The 27358-nt window shown below is 34.9% G+C and overlaps 1 protein-coding gene and 3 pseudogenes across 1 annotated transcript in view; 1 reads left to right on the top strand and 3 right to left on the bottom strand.

Annotated features, from left to right (window-relative positions):
* The window catches only part of LOC145259932 (matrilin-1-like), a 185512-nt gene extending 173298 nt beyond the window's left edge, over window positions 1-12214 (top strand). Inside the window, exon 7 of the mRNA XM_080117893.1 lies at window positions 10462-12214. Within this exon, the coding sequence (XP_079974019.1) occupies window positions 10462-11057 (596 nt within the window). The 3' untranslated portion in view covers window positions 11058-12214. The remainder of the gene's footprint in view (window positions 1-10461) is intronic.
* Window positions 7628-7754, bottom strand: LOC145260055 (U2 spliceosomal RNA; annotated as a pseudogene).
* Window positions 8041-8166, bottom strand: LOC145260116 (U2 spliceosomal RNA; annotated as a pseudogene).
* A 6736-nt stretch (window positions 12215-18950) lies between the features above and the next one.
* LOC145260070 (U2 spliceosomal RNA) lies at window positions 18951-19081 on the bottom strand (annotated as a pseudogene).
* Between the last annotated feature and the right edge of the window lie 8277 nt (window positions 19082-27358).

Genomic DNA, 27358 nt, shown 5'->3' with positions numbered 1-27358 from the left:
TATAAATATTCATATATATATATTCATATATATATATTCATATATGTATATATATTCATATATATATTCATATATATATATATTCATATATATATTCATATATATATATATGAATATATATAAATATATATTCATATATATATATATTCATATATATATATATATCCATATATATATATATATATATATATCCATCATCATATATTCATATATATATATTCATATATATATATATTCATATATATATATATATATTCACATATATATATTCATATATATATATTCATACATATATATATATTCATACATATATATATATTCATATATATATATATTCATATATAAATATATATATATTCATATATATATATTCATATATATATATTCATATATATATATATTCATATATATATATTCATATATATATATATTCATATATATATATTCATATATATATATTCATATACATATATATATATATATATATGATGAAAATAATGGAAATAGTCTTCCGACAAAATAGAGAAAATAAAAAGTAACAAACCGTATTATGTGTTCATCAACGTTTCGTCTTTATTTCGAGACTTCCTCTGGATGAATGAGATTAAGAAACAAAAAATACCAGTACAAAATATTTGAAAATGTTTCACGTGCACAGTGTGACGCAGTTCTATTTCAGAGAAACGGAAAAAGACGTTGGAAATTCAAAAAGGAGGGGTGAGGGCTAGCGCTGTTAAAGAGAAGGAAATTTTAGTGACGTCATATAGTCGTTAATGTAATTTTAAAACTATGAAACGCAGTTAATATTCTTATTGGAAAAAAGATACATCTGTTGAAATTCAAATATAGGTTTGTAACAGAAATGAAAAGAGTGTTTTTTATGTAGTTTATTGATTGAGATTATGTGTTAATTATTACATGAGGTGTTTGAATGGTGTGAGAACGTTAACCTGTGTCTACTTCAAATAAACCGCGCCGGAGACTTCTTGAATCTGCGCTTATCGCATTTTCAAGCACTATTAAACAACGTGGAGGTTTCTATAACATAGCGCCATTAATGAGTAAACTTTTATTAAAAGAACATTATTTAACTGTAGACACAGGTTAACTTTCTCATACCATTCAAACACCCCATGTAATAATTAACACATAATCTCAATCAATAAATTACATAAAAAACACTCATTTCATTTGTTTTACAAACCTATACTTGAATTTCAACAGATATATCTTTTTTCCAATAAGAATATTAACTGCGTTTCATAGTTTTAAAATTACATTAACGACTATATGACGTCACTAAAATTTCCTTCTCTTTAACACGTGAAACATTTTCAAATATTTTGTACTGGTATTTTTTGTTTCTTAATCTCATTCATCCAGAGGAAGTCTCGAAATAAAGACGAAACGTTGATGAACACATACTACGGTTTGTTCCTTTTTATTTTCTCTATTTTGTCGGAATACTATTTCCATTATTTTCATCATATATGAATATATATATATATATATATATGAATATATATATATTCATATATATGTATATATTCATATATATATATATATATATATATTCATATGTATATATTCATATTTATATATATTCATATATATATATTCATATATATATATTCATATATATATTCATATATATATATTCATATATATATATATGTATATATTCATATATATAAATATATATATATATATATATATATATATATAAATGTAAATGTTGGTTTGTTCTAAAATAATAAAACCCTATTTCTACGTTACCAATTTATTTGAAATTTTCAGACAACCCATCTTTAGAGTCGAGGTATATTTTATGTTATTGAAATAAATTTACCTCGCGAATTATTAAAATATTAAATAAAATAAATATATTTTTTAACCGTTACTGCGAATCTGTTCTGTTGTAAAACTGAACTTCCGGTTCGATTCATTTCACAGCCACGAATTGACGAAAGATTTCATTTTCTGTTAACTCGATAAGTAAAAAAAAACAAAAAAAAACTTACTCATGCAGAGAGTGATCCGTGCTGAAATAATAATGTTATTATTTAAAAAGCCATTCTTAACATGGAGAAGGGAGGGTGTTTTGTACCTATTCTGTACTTTAACCTTACAATTGAATAAAAACATATAAAACTTTAATTAAACGTGGAAAACGATTTAAAAAAAATAGCGCGGATCACTCTCTGCATAAGCACACACACACACACACACACGCACACACACACACACACACACACAAATAATAATAATCCCATATTTTAAAAATTTAAATTCATTTATGTACTTACCAATTTTTTTAATTTTAGTCATGTTAAGGCTTTTCACTCATGAAACATTACGTTTTAATTGTTTAGTTTATTTTCACGGCATTGTTTACATAAAGTTTGTTTTAACTTTTTCTAAACTGTTTCATTTTTACGACATGCCTCAACGTATTATAAACACCCTAACCCCCCCATGTTAACCCCCCCAAAAAAAACGCCCTTCCATAAACCTCGAAAGCCGTTCTTAACATGGGGAAGTTAGGGTGTTTATAATATGCTGGGGCAAGTCGTAAAATTAACGAAGTTGCTATCTATTATTTATTGCAAAAATTACTTGAAATTCATTTATGACAAAAAAAATTACATTTTGGTAATCACTGGGCGTTGAGTTCTATGGCGACCAGTAGAAAAAATAATAGTCGCCCCGCACGTAACATATTTTATTTACTGACGTTGCCGTAACTAAACGATTATTTGTCACATTTACAAACATTTATTTATTTATTTTGAAAAAAGTTTTACTTTTTATGAATATTAAAAGAAAAATGGATACTCGTCATGCAGAGAGTGATCCATGCTGAAATAATAACGTTATTATTTAAAAAGCCATTCTTAACATGGGGAGGGGAGGGTGTTTTGTACCTTGCAATTGATTAAAAAAAACACGATTTAAAACATAGCACGGGTCACTCTCTGCATTAGCACCGAAAAATGTTACTAAACATTTATTAATAATTTCTCACTTTTACAAACATTTGATTTTAAATTTCTTTTTAAATGACGACTTTTATCGACTTTTTTTTAAATATCCCCCCCAATGGTGTTTATTCCGAAATCCGTTGTTAACATGGAGAGGTTGGGGGTGTTTATTCTGAAAGCCGTTCTTAACATTTGTGGAGGTGGACCTAATGTAAAAAAATAAAAATAAATAAATAAATTAAAAAAAAAAAAACTAAATCATTTACTGATAACTTCTCACTTTTACAAATATTTTTTAATTTACATGCGCGGATGAACAAATTGTTGAATAGTGCGAAAACAAAACATTTAGGTCCACCGCCACAATTTTCTTTTTTAAATGACGACTTTTATTGATAAATAAATTTACTTCTCCGCAACTTTTATTGATAAATAAATCTACTTCTCTGCCACGGGCACTGAACCCCTCCTTTTTTTTAATAGTATTTTCGGGTGGGTATGCTGACAACAAATATCAGTTAAATTTTGCAAATAGCCCCCCCCCTCTCCAAAAGTGGTGTTTATTCCGGAAGCTGTTCTTGAGATGAGGAGGTTGGGGGGGTCATTATAACGTGGACCTAATCTAAAAAAAAAACAAGTTGTTTATGCGCACATAAGCAGCTATTTTTTATTAACTTGTTTTTTTTTTTTACTTTTTTATTTAAAAATTAGTAAATTTCAATGAATAGAATAATAAATCATTTATCATTAATATGTGTTTTTGGTTTTGTGTTGAATGAAACTTTTTTTTTCATTACAACAATAGTGAACCAATTTAAATCTTCCGGCATGCGTTTAAGAGTTACGAAATTATCAATAAATCGTTTAGTTACTAAGCCAACGTCAGTAAATAAAAAATATTACGTGCGCATGCATTAGCCTTGACTGGGGGGGGCTAAAGGAGCGACCATTAAATAATTATGCTGGTCGCCATGGAACTCAACGCCCAGGGAGTACCTAAAGTGGCGCTTATGCACTTATGTTACCGTGCTATTTTTTTAAAATAGTATTTTCCTGCTAAATTCAAATTTTACAATATGTTTTTTTTTTTATTAATTTGTTAAGTAAAAGTACAGATAACCCGGTCGGTTTCTAATGCGAGGAAAATCACCCCCCCCCCAAAAAAAAGGGGTACTCTGGATAATAACAAAACATTAAAATTGCCTCAGTCTCGAAAGATTTCTTCTCTACTGAACGAGGAAAAAAACGGTGAAGTGTAGTTCACCTTCTGTTTCTCCCCCCTCTCTCAATATCTCTCTCTATCCATCTCTCCCTTTCCCTCTCTCAATCTATCTTTCTCTCTATATCACCCTCTCCATCTCTCTTTGAGCCCCTTTCTCTCTCTAACTCCCTCTATCTCTCTCCTTTCCTCTGTTTCATCCCTCTCTGTTTCTAACTCTCCCTCTCTCTCTGTTTATCTATCAATCCCTTTATCTCTCTATCTCCTTCTCTTTCTCTATTTTCCTCTCACTGTCTCTTTTCTATCTATATATCTTCCTCTCTATCTGTCCATCTCTAATCCCTCATCCTATTTTAGTATCCTAAATTAATTACAGTGAATAAGGCATTGTCAAAACATGGATAAATCCTATTTTAGTCACCTAATTTACTGACTGTGAGAATAGAAGTTATTTGGAAATTACTGCTACCTTGAACAGCACCAGAAGTAACTGGTAAAACCTTTCTAATTAAATTGATTTTGGCAACCATTTGGTAACAAAATGACATAGCCTTAGCCCTTGCTGCATGAGGAATACCTGCGACCTTGCTGCCAAGTAGAAGAATTATTTATTCTACTTTAAAACATTCAATTTTTCAAAAATCTCATGTTCGACATCTCCAAAACATCCAATATGGGGAAAAATATTGCAAAAGTGCAAACTTATTGTTTAGGATGAATGCACAATGGTACGCAAAAAATCACTTGAGGCTCTTGGTCGATCCTTGCAAGATTTGCGTGGCAATTTCAGACCATTTGGGAATGCAGTAATATTGCTTGCAGGAGATTTCAGACAAATGTTACCTGTTATTCTTCAATCAACACCAGCAGATGAAATAAATGCTTGCCTCAAATACTCTACTTTTTTGTTCCATGTGAAGACATTAAACTTAACTCAAAATATGCATGTACAGTTGCAGACTGTTCGATCCGCACAAAAACGTTTGCATCACTTGTGGGAAATTGGGTACGAAAAAGTGCCAGCTGATCAGAGTTAAGGGCAAAATTCTTTGACTTTTAACCTCTGTAATTTCTGTAATTTTATTTCATCAAAAGAATAGTTAATTTAAAAGGTTTTTGCAGATATTCAAATTATAAGAATTCCATTTGACTGAGTGAATGAGCTATTCTTGCAGGTCAATACAAAGATGCCCATGAACTTAACGCTATAATTAAATATAAAATTCCAAGTGAGGTAGTCAAATACAAATCCATCGACACTGTTGTGAAAGCAGATAAAGTGGTTAATTATCCAACAGTTATATTTGCCAGGGATGCCACCGCATGTATTGTAACTGAAATTTGGTGTACTAATTATCATGTTGTGAAATATAAACCAATCCAAGCTTTGCAATGGCACATAACTTGCAGTAAAAAAAAAATTAACAAACAATATCATAGAAACAACAATCTTAACAGGACCTTTCACAGATGAATATATCTTCATTCCATGCATTCTTATGATTCCACCGGATACATCATTACACTTTAGGAAATTGAACTTTCCAATTTTATTGTCATTTGCAATAACCATCAACAAAGCACAGGGAACAATCTTTACAATTGTGGGCCTTACAGTTACACACTGACTGTTTTTTCACATGGATAATTTATGTTACATATTCAAGAGTCACCAAACCGGAAAATCTCTATATCAGCTAAGAAAATGGAACAACAAAAACTGTGTACCCATGCAAAATGGAAATTTAAACCTATAAGAAACATGCTTTTTCTCATTTTGGAACTTTTTCCATCCGCCAATTTGAGCCACAGCAACGCGTGGCAGGGTACAGCTAGTATATATATTCATATATATATATATATATATATATATATATATATATATATATATATATATAATACACACATCATATATCCACCCCCTTAATGTTATACAGAACCACTGATATTACAACAGTTATTTATATAGGCAATACAGTGAGCGTTTATTTATGTAATTTTAACTTTAGATTGCACAAACGTTTACTTCGAAAGAATGAAACTCGTTATTACAGTACTCACTCAAGAGGATATCCTTTTATATTTACGGAACCATAATTCCACCACATTACATCTGGCGCATCTGCCACCCTGTATTTTCCTTTTAGACAGTGTCCTAAAAAGAGTCTCAAATCTTACAGACCCGCACTATCAATTAAGCTCTTACCCCTGTCCCATCGCCGCAAGGCTGCATCGCTGTGGCTGTTTTACAAGTATTTTAATAGAATGTGTTATGATGAACTCACAGCACTTGTGTCCACCCGGCGTACATACTCCCGACTAACCTCACAAGCAGCAAAATCCCACCCTTTCACTGTTAAGGTTGAGCTTCCTAGATGCCGGAAAGCCTTCTACTCTAATTTTTTTCTCTCTCGAACTGCTAGATTTTGGAATTCCGTCTCTGTTTCTTGATTCCCTGAGTTCACTGACCTGCAGACGTTTAAATGAAATGTGACCAGGCATCTTACTGATCAACTCCCTAAAGTTCCTGTTTGACACACCAAATAGCAGCCATTTATGTTTGAAGTGCCAAATTGCTTAGTTTTGCGGTGAAAAATATTATAAAAATCAAGATTATTGTTGCAAATTATAAAAAAAAGAAAAGCGATAGAATTAGGTCAAGTAGACTCGCATATTGATTTCATTTTCTGGTATGTGAAAACTATATTTTATTGCGGCTCAGTTCAGTTTTATAGTTTATCGACTTTTTTCTTTTTCTTTTTTTCTTTATTATCATGATTGTAATTTTTCTTTCCGATTTGTTAGTTCATTTTCTTTGTCATAAATGAAAGTGATACTTAACTTTAGGTGCGCCTGAGAGAATTAGAAGTTTATTCTTCTATTTTCACATTTTACTTTTGCAATTGTTCGTTGATTTAATCATTTAAATTTTATATTTTCATTCAACACAAGACTGTGAGCCTGGTAGAGAGGTGTATGTTTTGATTTTTGATTCTAACTGATAGCACCCAAGTCACACACACACACACACACACACACACACACACACACACACACACACACATACATATATATATATAATCTCTTTTTTGAAAGATTATTCTTATTTCTTTACTAAAAAGAAAAAGAGGCAATTATTTTAAACAAGGCCGATAGCCATTAGTCGCGTGCTCTCGTGTAATGACTGAATGCTTGAATGTGGGATTGACATGAAATCCTTAAAGATAAATCAACATGACCGAAAAATGGGCTGAAATGACTTAAATAAATAAAAAGTAAATGACTTAGAATGCCTTTAATGAATTTTAAGGATGAATTGAATGACCTTAAGAATGACTTGAATGCTTAAAAAATAACTGGAATCCTTCAAACACAACTTGAATAATCTGGAAAATGATTGAATGGCTCTGAGACTGACTGGTTGTAAAGTGGGTGATCATTTTACATTAAATTAATACAGAAAAGTGATCTCCCACTTTATATCACAATAAGTACAGCATGAAGAAAGAACAGATACTACACTTTGATCTTGGCCAAAAGACCGAGAAAGGGGTATTTATTTGCTCTCCCACAGAGCAAATTAGGCACAAGGCCGATTTTTAATGTGAGGAGTGAAGGGGAAATGGAGACCAACTCCCCGGGGAGAAGGGGAGTTGGATAGTGACAATTGGTATGAAGGGTTGCCCCTACATTGACCAAGGTCTTATATGTGGGGTTAGTATTTATTTGCTCCCCCACCGAGCAAATTAGGTACAAGGCCGATTTTTGCTGTGAGGAGTGAAGGAGAAATGGGGACCAACTTCCCGGGAAGAAGGGGAGCTGGATAGTGACAATTGGTATGAAGGGTTGACCCTACATTGACCAAGGTCTTAGATGTGGTGTTGCCCCCACATATGATCTTTTCTTGCAGTATCTGCCGGAACAGATACTACACTTTGATCCTGGCCAAAAGGCCAAGAAAAGGGTATTTATTTGCTCCCCCACCGAGAAAATTAGGCACAAGGCGGGTTTTAAATGTGAGGAGTGAAGGGGAAATGGGGACCAATTCCCCGGGGAGTAGGGTATCTGGATAGTGACAATTGGTATGAAGGGTTGCTCCTACATTGACCAAGGTCTTATATGTGAGATTTTCCCCCACTTATGGTTTTTGCTTGCAATATCTGCCGAAACAGGTACTACACTTTTATCTTGGCCAAAAGTCCAAGAAAAGCTTAAAAAGCTAAGAACAGCATCTATTAACAACAGACCTTTGATCTTAACCAAAAAGGCCAAGCACAAAAGTGTTACGGACAGATCGACAGACCGACCGACTGACTGACCGATGGAGTGACTTATAGAGTCGCTTGCACGCGACTAAAAAGATATTTACTAAAGGAAATTCCTGATTTTTATTAAATATTCCCTTTTACACAAGTGATCTACTTAAGTCCGTCAGCGCAAAAGAAAGTAAATGTTCAAATCAACAACTTTAGTGACAGTCGCGATTATTTGGAACCACTTCTTAATGACTTAGACCTTTTCAACCCAGAGTGCCAGTTTATTTTATTGTTAATCTTTGTAAAATAAATAAATACATTTATTTCTTTATTATTGAAATAAAAACAAAACGAATTTATCCAAAATCACAACTTTCAGCCAAGAGTTTGTTTGTTTGTTTTTTATCAAATAAAATTTTACAAGTGACTTTTTTTTTAATTTGAATTTTGTAACACAATAACAACGTAACACTAGAAAAAAGGTTTTTAAAAAAAGTAAAATAAATCGTTGAAAACTGAAGTAATGTTTCCAACCCCGTGTGCCTCTTTTAGGGGAACTAGTTCTCCCCACAACCGCTCTCGTTGGGAGGCAAGTAAATAACTATTATTTTTTTATTATTTGTTTTTTTTTCTTTTCTTTTTTTTTAATAATAATATTGCATAAAGTTCCGTTTTATGATAATGCGACTGATTCATTTCCCAAAACAAAAACAAAAAACAAGTTAATGTGCGCTGTTTATTCCGAAAGCCATTCTTAACATTTCTTAAGATTGAAAATAAGAAAATGCCTTTCAGTATTACCACAACAACCTCCCCATGTTAAGAACGACTTTCGGAATAAACAACCTTTGCTAGTTGGACAAGCAGCGTACATTGACAAATAAAAAACAATCAAAGGAAATCAATTTTTTAAAAGTTATTATATTCTCCATTACTGCTAGTTTTTTTTTAATTAAACTAATTAAACTGGAGTAAAAAATTTCAAACTAAATCTTAAATATGCCAAATACTATTTTCTTTAACTTTGATTATTTTAACAAACTATATTCTAAAACTTTAAAACGAAAATTTATAACGAAATTTTAAATATCTCGCAACACATAAATAGTTGTGTTTCTATTTATTTTGTTTACTTTCTGGCTTAAGAGAGAAAGATTTTTACAAAATAGTTTGTTTTACAAATATCTTTAAATATGAAGCTAAAAGGATATTTACCAAAAATAACTTCAACTGGAACTTGAGTAAATTCACTTTATTATTTATTTTAATAAGACAAGGTTTTTTGGGGTTTTTTTTAGGTTTTTTTTTGTTGTTTTTTTTTGTGTGTGCTAGCGAACTCAGTAAATGGCCCGTGACGAAGTGGTTTTGTATAATTAAACCCTTAACGACTGAGACGATTATTTTTTCAGTATAGTGCGCCAAATAATTGCCTCAGGCTTTGATTAGGCGTACATAAAATCGTGTTCAATTTTTAGTCGTGCATAATTAGTAAAACCAAGGCACGACTAATCTAAAAAAAATAAACTTTTTTTTTACAAAGACTTTTAACCAAAAAAATAATATTAAAAAAAATATTTCTATAAATACCTTTTATATGAATCTAAAAATATATTTGCTAAAAGTAACCCTCGATTAAAATTTGTAAAGTCATTTTATTATTTATTTTAATGATACCACAACAGATTTTTATATTTTGTGCTTACAAACACATGTAAAAGTTGCTTTAATAGCAAATCAGAAGCAGGAGGAAATAATCGTGCAATTTAGTATAATTTAAGTAAACCTCCTGATGTACGATTAAAATCCGGCACGACTAAATTGTCCGATTCGCTCCTGCTGATTCAAACAACTTTATACGTTGTTTCTATACAACAAACAGCAGGAGAAGTCAATCTTGCAATAATCGGGAATAATTTTGGTCGTACATATTTAGTAAAACCGATAGATATATACATATATACTTATAATGTTTTTCTTTTCTTTTTCTTTTTTTTCTTTTTTGTAGTGTGTAACTCCAGCCAGGCAACTGACGTCATGTTTATGCTAAGTCACAACCGTCTCGGCGAGCGGAAGACGAAGAGTGCAATGAAAGTCGTCGCCGAGGTCGTAGAAATGTTCGGTACTGACGGTCCTTTCCGGGTCGGAACCATGTTTGACGAGTGCCTAGTTAACCATGACATCCCGATTGGTTCCATCATGAACAAAACGAAACTGCTCCGCAAAATCGACGATTTCCAATACGGAACACCGAAATCGATGATCCAGCAACTTCGATTCGACGTCTTCTATCACAGAAAGCGGACGTATCGCCGCCGGGCGCGCCAAATTGGTCTGCTTTTCTTGGACAAAGAAATTAAACTGGACGACCCAAGTATCCAGATTGAAAGTCGAAGAGCCCACGCTCGGGGTATCCAACTCTACGCTATTGTTGTTGGCAAGGGTATTAACCTAGAACAAGTTGAACGATTGATTGCTCCCCGGGATCGAATCATTGTCGTGCCATCGTACGAGTCACTTGAACAAACTTTACCATTGATATTAGTCAACAGACTTTGTTTCAGCAGATCCAATTATTTAACTTATAACCACCTTTCACACTGATAATACTAACCTAATCTGTTTTTTATTTATGTTTTCTTTCTTTGCGTTTTTTTTCGGACTATTGTCCTCAGCGTAGCTCTCTACGATCATCTCGAATTTTAATTCTTTAGAATTTAACAGAAATATATTCGTCTTCAACAAGGTGTAATTTTTGTAGACCAGATGTCATTCTCGTAGATCAGATGTCATTCTGGCCGACTAGAGGTCATTCTTTCAGACTAGATGCCATTCTTGTAGATCAGATAACATATTTGCAAACTATATGCCATTCTTTTAGACCATATATAATTCCTGTATACCAAATACTATTTTTGTAGAAAAGATATAATTCTTGTAAACTAGAAGTCATTATTTTACATAAAATGATATTCTTGTTAACCAAATGTAGTTCTTGTAGATCAGATGACATTCCTGTATATCATATGACATTTTTGTTGCCTATGTGATATTCTTGTAGACCATATGACATTTCCGTAGACTATATGACATTTTTGTAGACCAGATGACATTTTTGTAGACTAGATGACATTTTTGTAAACTAAATATCATTCTCGAAGACCAGATGTTCATCTTGCAAGACAGAAATCATTCTTGTGCGTCAGAAGTCGTTTTTACAAGCCAGAAGATATTCTCATAGACCAGATGTAATTCTTGTACATCAAATATCATTCTCGTGGGCAGGATGTCATTCTTGTAGACTAGAAATCATTATCGTACATCAAATGATATTCCTGTAGTCTAGATGACATTATTTCAGACAAAATGCGATTCTTGAAAACTGGATGATATTCTTGTAGGCCAGATGATATTCTTGCAAACTGAATATTATTCTTGTAGAACAGAAATCATTCTTGTGTGTAAAGGTCGTTTTTGTAAACCAGATGATATTTTTGTAAAGTAGACTAGATTCCATTCTTGAATCCTTTAAAAATCTTTCCGATCATTTACAGAAAACATCGGAGCCTTACAAATATTTCCAAGGAAAACAACTGTAATCGATGATAGATTATAAATCAAGAATTCTAGGAAGCTATTTAAGTCTTGTAAATGTAGACGTATACCTTTCTCAACGATCAATTAATTGATTGGGCTAAGTATATCACCAAACCACCGTTTAAGTTTAATGAATAAACGATTTATTTTAGTAGAAAATAAAAGCAATAAAATATAACTAACACTACAAAAAATATGTGTGTGTGTGTGTGTGTGGCTGTGTGTATGTCTGTGTGTTTAATATCTCTATGTATTCTATTTCAATGTACGAAAACGTGCATCCATAGGAAATAAAAAACGACAATAACACAACTACCATACAAGCATTTATCCACAAAAATCAGACAATTCAATTACAGAAGGTCCGACTAATAATTATATACGTTTCTCAAACTCCTCTGAATCCTATCACGATCTAACTATCAACATATCTTATCAATCCGAAGATTTTATTGTTGTCATTGGTTTTCGACGATATTTATCTTGTGAGAATTCTTTCGAGAAATTCTTACGGGAGAGATCGCGCGAAGGTCGCCAAAATCCCAAGTGAAAGTGATTTTTTTTTAAGGAACTGGATTCGAATTTGGGACACCCAAGTTGTCAATCGTGTCGCTAATCACTGAACCACTGTAACCTGCCGTCACGGGTTAGTAAAACGAAACTAGCAGTGACAACAGTATATATATATATATATATATATATATATATATATATATATATATATATATATATATGTGTGTGTGTGTGTGTGTGTGTATATATGTATATATATATGAATATATGAGAACAAGTAGTTAATAAAACATGTTAAAAACACTTTGAAAAAGAGTTAAAAACATATTTAATTTTAAAAAGGAAGCACTAAATAAGTGGATAGTCCTTAATCCGCGGAGTTTCGAAGAAATACTTTCCTTCTCATCAGAGGGTAGGATTTAGCAAAATGCGGGAAGTGATAGATCTTACTTGATAACAAAAGGTGAAGCTGTGGGAATATGGTGAAGAAAAGAGCGATTTCACGGGAATGGATAGTCTGGTGAAGGGTAAAATATCCAATGACGGTAAAATCCAAAAATGCAAAATTCAAGAAAGTTAGTTAAATTTCCATTCGCACAAGTAAATCCAAGGGAATCGTGTAATTGGAAGATGATCCAAAGTAATCCAAAAGGCAGAATATATATATATATATATATATATATATATATATATATATATATATATATATATGTGTGTTGTTTTGAAAAAAGAAAAACCGAATGAATTTATGAAATGATCAACGTTTCGTCCCTATTGCAGAGGACATCTTCAGGATATTAAAAGGAAAAATGCAAAAAAAGAAAACGATCATAGACCATACGAAAATGAAATGGAAACAGTGATAGAATCCTACCCATATCGGGAAGGAAACTATGTGTGTGTATGGGAAGGTTGGGTTGTTCAATGTCTATATATACACTTTTAAAAATACGTTGAATAAATATGTACACTTTTTTCTCTCTTTTTTTTTTACAGCGACACAAATACATAACAATTTATATTGTTTTGATTTTAACTCATACACTAGGTGTGTCAGAAATTTCGTAAAAATAGTGAATAATTCCACCCATCTTTCCAAGCTTATAACTCCTCGAAAAATGTAATTTAAGCCCTAATTTTTTTCAATTAAAGGAGCAAGGACCAAGGTTTCATTAAAAAAAAAAAAAAAAAAAAAACGTGGTGTTTTTTTTAAAAAGGTTTTAAACTTCGGACTTTACAGGTAAATTTCTAAAAAACTGTTCTCTTTTTGTTTTAAATTTGAATATATTATTTATTGACCTTTTCTCTTCAATTTGTGATATATAAGACTTTCGTACATAAATTAATTATTTACTTTTTAATAGACATTTCAAAATGGGAGGCGTGAATTTCCAAGCTTATAACTCCTCGAAAATGTAATTCAAGCTCTAATTTTTTTTTCAATTAAAGGAGCAAGGACCAAGGTTCCATTAAAAAAAGAAAAAAAGAAAAAACAAATAACGTTGTTTAAAAAAAAGGTTTTAAACTTCAAACTTTACAGGTAAAATTCTAAAAAACACTACGTTTTTTTTTTTGTTTTAAATTTGAATATATTATTTATTGACCTTTTTTCTTCAATTTGTGAGTAAATTAATTATTTACTTTTCGGTGAGTAAATTAATTATTTACTTTTTAATAGAAACTTGAAAATGGGGGGGTGCGTGAATTTAAAAAAAAACCTTTGTCTAAGATATTATATATTATATATTGGAAAGAACATAAAATTTCGCATTGACCCTGAAAATATCGTAAAAATAGAATCAATAGAAAAATTTTGATAGATTTTTAAATTTTAAAAATTGAAAAATATTGAGTTCGGAAAATTCATTACTGCTTAAAAAAAATTTCTATTACGTTTAAAACAATTTTAATAGTTTATTTTGGAAGTATATAATCTATACAAAAATAAATAACCCACTTTTAACAGAAATTACGAGATTTTTATATTTTATTCGCAGTTTCGTGTTAGGGGTGTCAAAAATTCCTACAAAAATTCTGATATACCTATTGTATCGGTGGTACGGCCAGTTATATCAAATATAGTGTTTACGAACACAAATAAGAACTAAGGCACAACAATCCTGCTAATGCATTAATCATACACTTTTATTCATAATTCTTATTTTGAAAAACTGCACGTTTTTCAAAATTAAATCCTCTTTTCTACGCCGCAAGTGCATCAAAAGTACTTTATCTTTTTCTCATCACCATTTAACGTAGATCATAGGCTCAGTTCTTACACCTTAACCAGACATCTGGTAAAATAGCACTAAAACAATGCAGTATACACCACAACTGCATAACTCACTCAGATCCCGGTTAAGTTCTTATGTTTTTTTGGTTTTGTATTTTCAATGAATTTCAAGTCTTGACTTTTGCTGAAGGAATTCGTTGACCTCGCGTTCGATTTTTTTATTTCCTGTGTCTTACTTTCTGTTTCTTCTCTGTGTGTGTATATATATATATATATATATATATATATATATATATATATATATACGAACATCCTGTAAACCCCCTTCTTCGACAAATTTAGCGTCTATGAAGAATAGATTTTACTTAATACAAAAACCAAACCTGCAGACTCATGAAAAATTAATTTTATTACTATTAAAAAACATAAGAAATCTTTATGCTGCACCCTGTATAAACTATTATGATGAATGCATACTATCAGAACTAGCTATCCCTACCCGGCTCTGCCCGAGAATATTTGCCTCTATATTTATTTCCGCTTATATTATAGCTTTTATCATTCTTTTTTTAATTAATTTTTTATGAAGAAATATTTACATTTTCGCAACGATAATTTGGTGACTAATTGTTTGTATATAGAAAAAAGTCAGTTCTGCAACAGTTTTACGAAATGTGGAACTTTTAATCGAGTAAATAATTTCAAGTTTGTTTTAGCGTTCGTGTGTGTGTGTGTGTCCACATCAATGAACCGAACATGTCCAAACCTGGCATGATAATGGTCCCCCACCTGGAGATATTGCACACCATATTTTAAGGTCAAAGCCAAAGGTTTAGGTAGGGACTTTGCTGTACGCTCGGGTACCTGCGAAGCGGGTACTCGAGCATACAGCAAAACTCCCTGCGAAGCGCGGGTATCTAGTAGAAAACTAGAATATCCGCCCCACTCATAAGCAATAAATATAGCGTTAGTTTTTAATGTTCATGATTTTCCTTTGTTTGGTGGATATGATATGGTTTTAGTGGAAACCTCTTCATAATTGTAAAATGTTATAAAAAAAAATGTGCTCACGTTACTCACCTTATTTGCGTAGAAAATTCCATAATTTCAGAAATTATAGGATCTTGCCAAACACGTGTATGCTATTGACGCTTACACGTGCCAACTTATTTTTTAAAATGGACACGTAATAAAAATCAAAACTTGTCTAAATAACTCCAATATCGGATTTGTTTTGCGAGTCAGTCGATAATAATTTTTTTTTTTTGCACTGCATATCTTGGAAAAGAAATAAAAATTCTAATGATTGCATAAAGCAATACAGAAGCAGAAGAATAGGCCACTCAATATCCGCGCCAAATAATGTTAGATAAAATATTTTCCTAAAAAAAATCATAAATAAATCAATAAATATTTCATAAATTTATATAGTCTTTTCGATAATGCTAAAAACATAGTCAAATCAATATTTTATTTATTATTTTATAGCAAAAATATTTAAGTATACTGCACATCTTTTAGCTGACATTGTTTGCTGCGGACTCGAGTCGGTTATTCTTCTACATCATCGTACCTTTTTTTTCTATTTTTCGTACATAAATTATTTTGGGCGAAGATCGAGTTTGGGATGATGTGCCTTCTAAATGATGACGTTTACAAAAAATTATGAGCCCATATGTATTTAAAAATCCACATATGATCAGTTCATTAGTTTAGGAGTTTATTCTGTACATGAAAATATATGAATATATACACATGCCTAAGAGAGGAATGCATGCTTTCTTTTAAAGATGATTTTGAAATGTACATTTATACATTACATAATTAACTGTTTTAAATAAATAAATTATTAATTATTCGTGTTTTATTTGTTTAATTTTACAAATCGTATTTCTATTTATATACACGATATTTGAATAGATTTCATTTTATGGTCAAAACTATCTGCTATTTTTCACTTAGGGTTTCTGTTTCGTACACATGATGACCGTGATAAGAAAGATATGGTCACTTCAGATTAATGGTTATGTTCTACTCAGATAACGTAAAAGCTTCTCTTTTCCCACGTTAAGAATGGCTTTCTTACCCGTTTGATTATGTTTAATTATCTAACCAAATTCATAGCGGAAACCGGAAGTGAAAAAAGTAGAAAATCTTGATTATAACGTAGGATTGTTTTATTATTATAGATTAATGGTGTCTGTTTGTTCATATAGAAACCCATGTGATTCGTTGTTTCTTTTTGGGTTTTATTTTTTGTTGTTTTCTTTTCTTTTTCTTCCCATCTGATACAAAGAAAAAAATCCAATCAAAGATGGCGGTTAATAACCGTAATATATAAGTGAAGAAAAATCATTATTATTTTCTGTAAGTTTTTTTATATTTAAGTTTTGTGGGCAATCATGCATTAAACTTAGCAGTCGAGACATCGACAACAAACAAAACAAAACAAATAAATAACTTTTACCAAATGCATTAAATGCTAGTGTTATCAGATCAGGCCGTCTAAAGATACCGATTTCCTGGCCTAACATGCATCAAACATTGAGGTTATTGTTTTTCCCCTTTTAAAAAGATCAATTATGTTCTGCAAAGTAAAAGTAAATTAAAAATAACAATTTTCCTCTCTCTTTGTTTCTTTCTCTCCCCTCCATTTTTTTATCGTCCAATGGATTGGTATCCCGAGATTTGAGCAGTCTACGATTCAGGAAAGCAAGTATACATACTGCAACACTCAGTTTTGGTCCTTCTCTGGGCTTGATGGGCGGTTCAAGAGGCTCGATCCGATCAATCAACTGGTCACGTCAAACGCCACTATATATATATATATATATATATATATATATATATATATATATATATATATATATATATATATAAAAGTAACCCCGAATTACTCATAATTAATATTCCTATTCCAACCATCCACTTATTACTACTAAGAACTAGCGGGAGGGCGCCTGGCTTTGTCCGGTCGTAAAATACGCTTAAATATGATATTTTAATTTGTTGAAAGTTCGTATATATTGTTATTAGGGCTAGGACAACAGCATATTCTTTTAATTCTTTTGACGCTCAAGTGTGTATCCGTTGGTTTTCGGTTGATTAACTGTGTTTAACTGTCGGATATATACTCGAGAGTCAAAACAATGAAAAAATATGCTGTTGTCACAGTCTTAATCATTATAGATTCATTATTTCAAAAGTAAAAAATGTATTTGGTGCTATCGAAACCGAAAGCAAAACTGTAGCATTCAAAGCTGGTGACGTTACCACTATACCAACGTGGCACGCATATGAACTGATTAAAAATTACAAATAAACTAAGATGGATGTACAAAATGTATAACGATTTTGTTTTTTTCAATTTTGACCCATTTTGATCCCTTAAAATTTATTTTTACCGGCTAAAGACCTATAAATAACGGTCCATAAAAATCCAAACATGTGAGGCCCCTAGCGCCGCTCTGCGCCTTTTAGTTTCAGTCGAGATTGAGTTTGAAAATATGGAGACAGACGGATATAGTAAGTTTTATAAATTTGATTAATCTCAAAATATGGTGGAAAGCGGTAGCTGAGTGTTCGTCGGATATTTGACGATATAAAGAATTTAAAGCAAGAAAACCTTTATCAAAATTGCCGGATGCAGCATTAAATAGCATGAAAAGTGTTGATATGCCGTAAAACAAAACAGTCAGACTAAACCAAACGCATTAAAATTTAGATTTCTACCAACCTGTATAATTTTAAAATGTGAGAACTAATTATATGATTCATAATCTCGGAATTTGTTGTTATTAATTTCACTTAGTCAAACACAAGATAATCAAAGATGGCGGTTAATTTTTTAATGGTTATTAATTTCTAGGTTTAAAAGATAACAAGGCCGATAGCCATTAGTCGCGTGCTGTCGTGTAATGAATGAATGCGTGAATGTAGGATTGACATGAAATTCTTAAAGATAAACTAAAATGACCGAAAAATGGCTGAAATGACTTAAATAAAAAGTAAATAACTTAAAATGACTTTAATGAATTAAGGATAAATTGAATGACCTTATGTATGACTTGAATGCTTAAAAAATAACTGGAATCCTTCAAAAACAACATGAATGATCTGGATAATGACTTGAATGGCTTTGAGACTGACTGGTTGTAAAGTGGGTGATCACTTTACATTTAATTAATACAGAAAAGTGATCCCCCACTTGATATCACAATAAGTACAGCATGTAGAAAGAACAGATACTACACTTTGATCTTAGCAAAAAGGCCAAGAAAAGGGTATTTATTTGATCCCCCACCGAGCAAATTAGGCAAAAGGCCGATTTTTAATATGAGGAGTGAAGGGGAAATGGGGACCAACTCCCCGGAGAGTAGGGGAGCTGGATAGTGACAATTGGTATGAAGGGTTGCCCCTACATTGACCAAGGTCTTATATGTGGGGTTGCCCCCATATATAGTATTTGCTTGCAATATCTGCCGGAACAGATACTACACTTTGATCTTGAGCGAAAGGCTCAGAAAAAGAGTATTTATTTGCTCCCCAACCAAGCAAATTAAGCACAAGGCCGATTTTTAATGTAAGGAGTGAAGGTGAAATGGGGTCCAACTCCCCGGGGAGTAGAAGAGCTGGATAGTGACAATTGGTATGAAGGGTTTGTATTTATTTGCTCCCCCACCGAGCAAATTAGGCACAAGGCCGATTTTTAATGTGAGGAGTGAAGGGGAAATGGGACCAACTCCCCGGGGAGTAGAAGAGCTGGATAGTGACAATTGGTATGAATGGTTGCCCCTATATTGACCAGGTATTTATTTGCTCCCCCACCGAGCAAATTAGGCACAAGGCCGATTTTTAATGTGAGGAGTGAAGGGGAAATGAGACCAACTCCCCGGGGAGTAGGGGAGCTGGATAGTGACAATTGGTATGAAAGGTTGCCCTACATTGACCGAGGTCTTATATGTGGGGTTTCCCCCACATATGGTCTTTGTTTGCAGTATCTTCCAGAACAGATACTACACTTTGAGGTATTTATTTGCTCCCCCACTGAGCAAATTAGGCACAAGGCCGATTTTTAAAGTGAGGAGTGAAGGGGAAATGGGGACCAACTCCCCAGGGAGTAGGGGAGCTGGATAGTGACAACTGGTATGAATGGTTGCCCCTTCATTGACCAAGGTCTATATGTGGGTCGCCCCCACATATGGTCTGGCAGTATCTGCCGGAACAGATGGTATTTATTTGCTCCCCCACCGAGCAAATTAGGCACAAGGCCGATTTTTAATGTAAGGAGTGAAGGGAGGGGGAAGGGAAAAAGGGGACCAGCTCCCGAGAGGTGGGAAATGGGAGCTGGTTAATGGTCAGGCATGTGGGGTTGCCCCCACATCTGGTCTTTGCTAGTCATAGCTTGCAGTATCTGCCGGAACAGATGGTATTTATTTGCTCCCCCACCGAGCAAATTAGGCACAAGGCCGATTTTTAAAGTGAGGAGTGAAGGGGAAATGGGGCCAACTCCCCGGGGAGTAGGGGAGCCGGATAGTGACAATTGGTATGAAGGGTTGCCCCTACATTGACCAAGGTCTTATATGTGGGGTCGCCCCCACATATGGTCTTTGCTAGCAGTATCTGCCGGAACAGATTGTATTTATTTGCTTCCCTACTGAGCAAATTAGGCACAAGGCCGTTTTTTAATGTGGAGAGAGAGAGAGAGAGGGGGAGGGAAAAGGGGACCAGCTCCCGAGAGGTGAGAAATGGGAGCATGATAGTAACTGTTGGTATGAAGGGTTGCCCCTACATTGACCAAGGTCTGATATGTGGGGCTACCCCCACATATGGTCTTTGCTTGCAATATCTGCCGGAACAGATGGTATTTATTTGCTCCCCCACCGAGCAAATTAGGCACAAGGTCAATTTTTAATGTGAGGAGTGAAGGGAGGGGGAAGGGAAAAAGGGGACCAGCTCCCGAGAGGTGGGAAATGGGAGCTGGTTAATGGTCAGGCATGTGGAGTTGCCCCCACATCTGGTCTTTGCTAGTCATAGCTTGCAGTATCTGCCGGAACAGATGGTATTTATTTGCTCCCCCACCGAGCAAATTAGGCACAAGGCCGATTTTTAATGTGAGGAGTGAAGGGTAAATGGGACCAACTCCCCGGGGAGTAGAAGAGCTGGATAGTGACAATTGGTATGAAGGGTTGCCCCTATATTGACCAGGTATTTATTTGCTCCCCCACCGAGCAAATTAGGCACAAGGCCGATTTTTAATGTGAGGAGTGAAGGGGAAATGAGACCAACTCCCCGGGGAGTAGGGGAGCTGGATAGTGACAATTGGTATGAAAGGTTGCCCTACATTGACCGAGGTCTTATATGTGGGGTTTCCCCCACATATGGTCTTTGTTTGCAGTATCTTCCGGAACAGATACTACACTTTGAGGTATTTATTTGCTCCCCCACTGAGCAAATTAGGCACAAGGCCGATTTTTAAAGTGAGGAGTGAAGGGGAAATGGGGACCAACTCCCCAGGGAGTAGGGGAGCTGGATAGTGACAACTGGTATGAATGGTTGCCCCTTCATTGACCAAGGTCTATATGTGGGTCGCCCCCACATATGGTCTGGCAGTATCTGCCGGAACAGATGGTATTTATTTGCTCCCCCACCGAGCAAATTAGGCACAAGGCCGATTTTTAATGTGAGAAGTGAAGGGAGGGGGAAGGGAAAAAGGGGACCAGCTCCCGAGAGGTGGGAAATGGGAGCTGGTTAATGGTCAGGCATGTGGGGTTGCCCCCACATCTGGTCTTTGCTAGTCATAGCTTGCAGTATCTGCCGGAACAGATGGTATTTATTTGCTCCCCCACCGAGCAAAGTAGGCACAAGGCCGATTTTTAAAGTGAGGAGTGAAGGGGAAATGGGGCCAACTCCCCGGGGAGTAGGGGAGCCGGATAGTGACAATTGGTATGAAGGGTTGCCCCTACATTGACCAAGGTCTTATATGTGGGGTCGCCCCCACATATGGTCTTTGCTAGCAGTATCTGCCGGAACAGATTGTATTTATTTGCTTCCCTACTGAGCAAATTAGGCACAAGGCCGTTTTTTAATGTGGAGAGAGAGAGAGGGGGGGAGGGAAAAGGGGACCAGCTCCCGGGAGGTGGGAAATGGGAGCATGATAGTAACTGTTGGTATGAAGGGTTGCCCCTACATTGACCAAGGTCTGATATATGGGGCTACCCCCACATATGGTCTTTGCTTGCAATATCTGCCGGAACAGATGGTATTTATTTGCTCCCCCACCGAGCAAATTAGGCACAAGGCCAATTTTTAATGTGAGGAGTGAAGGGAGGGGGAAGGGAAAGAGGGGACCAGCTCCCGAGAGGTGGGAAATGGGAGCTGGTTAATGGTCAGGCATGTGGGGTTGCCCCCACATCTGGTCTTTGCTAGTCATAGCTTGCAGTATCTGCCGGAACAGATGGTATTTATTTGCTCCCCCACCGAGCAAAGTAGGCACAAGGCCGATTTTTAAAGTGAGGAGTGAAGGGGAAATGGGGACCAATTCCCCGGGGAGTAGGGGAGCTGGATAGTGACAATTGGTATGAAGGGTTGCCCCTACATTGACCAAGGTCTTATATGCGGAGTTGTCCCCACATATGGTCTTTGCTTGCAGTACCTGCCGGAACAGATGGTATTTATTTGCTCCCCCACCGAGCAAATTAGGCACAAGGCCAATTTTTAATGTGAGGAGTGAAGGGAGGGGGAAAGGGAAAAAGGGGACCAGCTCCCGAGAGGTGTGAAATGGGAGCTGGTTAAAGGTCAGGCATGTGGGGTTGCCCCCACATCTGGTCTTTGCTAGTCATAGCTAGTCATAGCTTGCAGCATCTGCCGGAACAGATGGTATTTATTTGCTCCCCCACCGAGCAAATTAGGCACAAGGCCGATTTTTAATGTGAGGAGTGAAGGGAGGGGGAAGTGGAAAAGGGGACCAGCTCCCGAGAGGTGGGAAATGGGAGCTGGTTAAAGGTCAGACATGTGGGGTTGCCCCCACATCTGGTCTTTGCTAGTCATAGCTAGTCATAGCTTGCAGCATCTGCCGGAACAGATGGTATTTATTTGCTCCCCCACCGAGCAAATTAGGCACAAGGCCGATTTTTAATGTGAGGAGTGAAGGGAGGGGGAAGTGGAAAAGGGGGCCAGCTCCCGAGAGGTGGGAAATGGGAGCTGGTTAAAGGTCAGACATGTGGGGTTGCCCCGACATCTTGTCTTTGCTAGTCATAGCTAGTCATAGCCTGCAGCATCTGCCGGAACAGATGGTGTTTATTTGCTCCCCCACTGAGCAAATTAGGCACAAGGCCGATTTTTAATGTGAGGAGTGAAGGGGAAATGGGGACCAACTCCCCAGGGAGTAGGGGAGTTGGATAGTGACAATTGGTATGAAGGGTTACCCCTACATTGACCAAGGTCTTATACGTGGGGTCGCCCCCACATATGGTCTTTGCTTGCAGTATCTGCCGGAACAGATGGTGTTTATTTGCTCCCCCACCGAGCAAATTAGGCACAAGGCCGATTTTTAATGTGAGCAGTGAAGGGGAAATGGGGACCAACTCCCCGGGGAGAAGGGGAGCTGGATAGTGACAATTGGTATGAAGGGTTGCCCCTACATTGACCAAGGTCTTATATGTGTGGTCGCTCCCACATATGGTCTTTGCTTGCAGTATCTGCCGGAAAAGATACTACACTTTGATCTTGGCCAGAAGGCCAAGCAAAGCTTAAAAAGCTAAGAACAGCATGTATTAACAACATACCTTTGATCTTAACCAAAAAGGTTAAGCACAAAAGTCTTACAGACAGACCGACAGATCGACCGACAGACCGACCAACCGACCGACGGGCCGACGGAGTGACTCATAGAGTCGTTTGCACGGGACTAATAAAAAGCCTGTTCTACAATTAAATTGAAGTCTCGAGGTGCTAGTCAGACATATGATAAGTAGGTAGCTGTTATTTTTTGTTAGTATTTTTAAAGAACGAAACCACAACAACACAAATGGGTCGACCATATTACTTTCTTTAACATATTTGTAACACTCTATATTGGTCTGTATCTCGGTTAGATGGGTAGTAGTAGCAGTAGAGATTCGATTCAATTAATCGGCTTGTCACGGGAAGCTCCACCATATAAACCTGGACCTATCTTCTCAAATTAATCAATATTCCAATTCCAAATATTAACTGATGATAATTACCCCTTAAATATGGTGGAAAGCTGAGGGTTATTTAAAGATATGAAAAAAAAAACTTCAAGCATAAAAACTTTTATCAACATGACCGGATCGGGCATTAAATAACCGGAAAAAAGGGTTGATGTGCCGTAAAACAAGGCAACAATTAGCAAACCAAACGCGTTTAGATTGAGATTAACCTTCATGTTTTTAAAGTGTGGACACTGATTGTACTATTTATTATTTCTGAATTTGTTATTGTTAATTTCACTTAGCCAAAATGAGCCAATCAAAGATGGCGGACAATTATTTTAATAGACATTAATTTCAGGTTTACTCTACAGCTAACCTTAAGCCCGGTGGTGCTAGTCAGATTCAGAGTAAGTTATTTTTGTTAGTATTTTTAAAGGATGATACAACAACAGCAACAACAACACATATAGGTCGATTATATAAGTTCTGTAATTTATAGACAAACTCTTATATAGATCTTTTTAACTCTTTCAAAAATGTTTCACAAATATAAAACTATGCAGGTCGGTATAAAATTAAATTCTTTTGCTATTCTGAAAGTTAGTTGTATATATTCTTTGGCTTTGATTTTTCTACTATAAGCTACACCTGGCATCATTGCCATTTTTGTATATTGCCGACTTCGTAATCTATTTAGGGGCCATATAAACTGCACAAGCACTGAGTTCAACAGTTCATCGTAAATATACGGATATAAATACTTCTATTTATTTATATTCATCATCATCAGCGTCCCTGCTGTTTTTAACAGCATCGGCGACCACAGCTCTCCAAGTTGTAGAGCCATAGTAATCTCGGGAAGTAAAGACGGTAGTTTCTCCGTTGCTTTCCGACTTGCTCCGGTGGTTCATCTCCTCCGGTAAGTTAAATGTTCCCCCGGATACCAATCTGGAAATTTCCACGACTCGACGTGGTCCAAAGAGCGTCTAGCCGCCTTACAGGGTCACCCGTCTGATACTGGCCATGCACAATCACATTGACACACCGGTTCTTGCCCGATCATGGAAGTTAAGCAACGATGAACCTGGCCAGTATTTATATTAACACAATGCACTCAATTGCTTGTTCGATTATAATTTTTGGAAAATAAAAACGTATATGCGGACCCAATCGTTTACGTAAACAACTTATTTACATCGAAACTCGTTTACACAACTCCAATATACGATTTGTTTTTTTAGTTATGCGATAATTATTTTTTATGCTGAATATATTGAGAAAAAATTAAAATCCTAATGAACGCTTTTCAGACATAAAATATTTAATTCGATCAATTAATCCAACGAGGCGGATGATTGGGGCACATTAGAATCTCTTTGGCATCGAAAGAATTTTGAAACCAATTAAGAAGATAATTATGACGCACAATTAGCAAAATACCAAAAGAGATGCAAATACTGATGCAATACATTAAAATAACTGTTACTAATGATGGTAAAACTACAACAATTAAAACCCACATTTATGAACATGAAAAATACAAGATAACAAAAAAAAAATGGTCTATTTTTAAAGAAAAAAAAGAAAAGGAAATGTTTAAATTTTATCGCCATTGGTATCCAGCACCTGCCAACGCGTTTTCACTGTTCAATTCCCTAGGGGTAGAACTCCAGGGGCTTAGACCACGGCCACCGAGAGTAAGAAGAAGGCCCGTGAACTGAAAAAAGTCTGCAGGCAATGTAGGTAAGATTTGTCAGACTGTCAGTAAAAATGATTTATTGCTCTTTTTCAGATGGCCCTCATATATGAGAGCCATTTGAAAAAGAGCAATAAAACATTTTTAACAAGAAAAAGGAACATAGTTCGATTAATATTTAAACTGAACTTTATTCAATATAAAATATAAATATTATCTATGTAAAATTAATTTTAAAGCAATATACACTTTAATACTGATAAAACTGAATTATGAATTTAGGGAACAAACAATTAAAGAAACATTAAACACAAATATTTTTTGGCCTTCGGAAAAAGCTCACAGTGTAGTATCTGTTTTGATACTACACTTTACCTTTTCTCTCCTCGGTCGGTGGAGGAAAATCTTTCATGACTGAGATTATTTTTGTTCTTATCCAAAGTGCCCCTTATTGGGAAGCTGGATTTCGCCCACAAGATTATATGTTGAAATATTTAAATAACCATTACTTTAAATACAGAAATTATATTTAAAGTTTTCGTTTTGTGTTCTTCTATGTCCATTTTTCACCATGTTTTTCATCAAAATGTGTAGCATATTAGTTCTCTCACAGGCCATCATCAGTGATCGCTCACTGGCAGTTACCTGTGGTGTTCCCCGGAGACCAAGCGACAACAAGTCTCCCAGATTTCTCTTGACCACTTGTGCAGATGATTGCATGTTATCGCAACAGCCGTTGTCACTGATTTCTCGTTGGCATCGGCCATTGGTGTTTCCTGGGGTTAGGGTTACAAAATGCCTCCCCCAGGTACCAAATTTGAACTGCACACTTCCACTCACCTCGGAAGCTAGTCTGAAAAAAGGAAGGCTGCTTATTGCTCTTGCTTTTATAGGTGTTTCCGTTGGTCTTTTGCGCATGTGTGGATTTCCTTTGAAAGGGGAAGTGACGTTGTCCTTGTGTGCGTACGTGTGCGCGTGTGTGAGTACATGTGTGTACGTTAGCGTGTGTGTATATACACGTGAATGTGAGTGTATGTACGCGAACGTGAATATATGTACGTGTGTGGACGTGGGCGCGTATGTTTGTGTGCGCGTATGTATATGACAAGTAATATAGCCTGAGATGTGAACGCGTGTTTTTGTGTGAGACTAGAAAAGGCTCGCGCAAAGGTCTACAACAGTTTTAAATGCCTGTACAAAAGAAGTCTAGAAACTTATTTAAGGTACCTTGCAAATTTATGAATATTATTCATAACTACTGTATTTTCGTTTATATCAGGCCCTTTAAGAAACGTTTAAAAAAAATTTTATTTTATTTTTTAAATTAAAAAAAAACATTTTTTAAAACTTTTTAAATCTATCATGATCTCGCATTGTTTGTTATATCGGTTGGAGGTACACACACTGTTTAATCTTTTGGTTCATATTTAAAACAATTTCTCACATCTCCTTAATAGCTTCTTTTATTTAACTCAACTGGAACTTGAGACCATGTTATAATATATCACTCGAACCAATTAAACTAAAGTTTATTCACTCTATTTATTTAACAAGAACCCAAGTTTGCCCAGCTGGGCAAACTTGAGCCCTTGTACCGGAAAAATATCCAGTAAATAAAACGTTGTTTAGTAAATCGTTATTTTATTTTATTTTATTTTATTTTATTTTATTTTATTTCTTTTTGCATTTT

This window comes from Euprymna scolopes, chromosome 35 (genome assembly GCF_053919585.1).
Source record: "Euprymna scolopes isolate OS-2025 chromosome 35, ASM5391958v1, whole genome shotgun sequence".
Lineage (NCBI taxonomy): Eukaryota > Metazoa > Mollusca > Cephalopoda > Sepiida > Sepiolidae > Euprymna > Euprymna scolopes.
The sequence above is the reverse complement of the archived record's forward strand: the minus strand, read 5'-3'. Positions and strand labels throughout refer to the sequence as shown.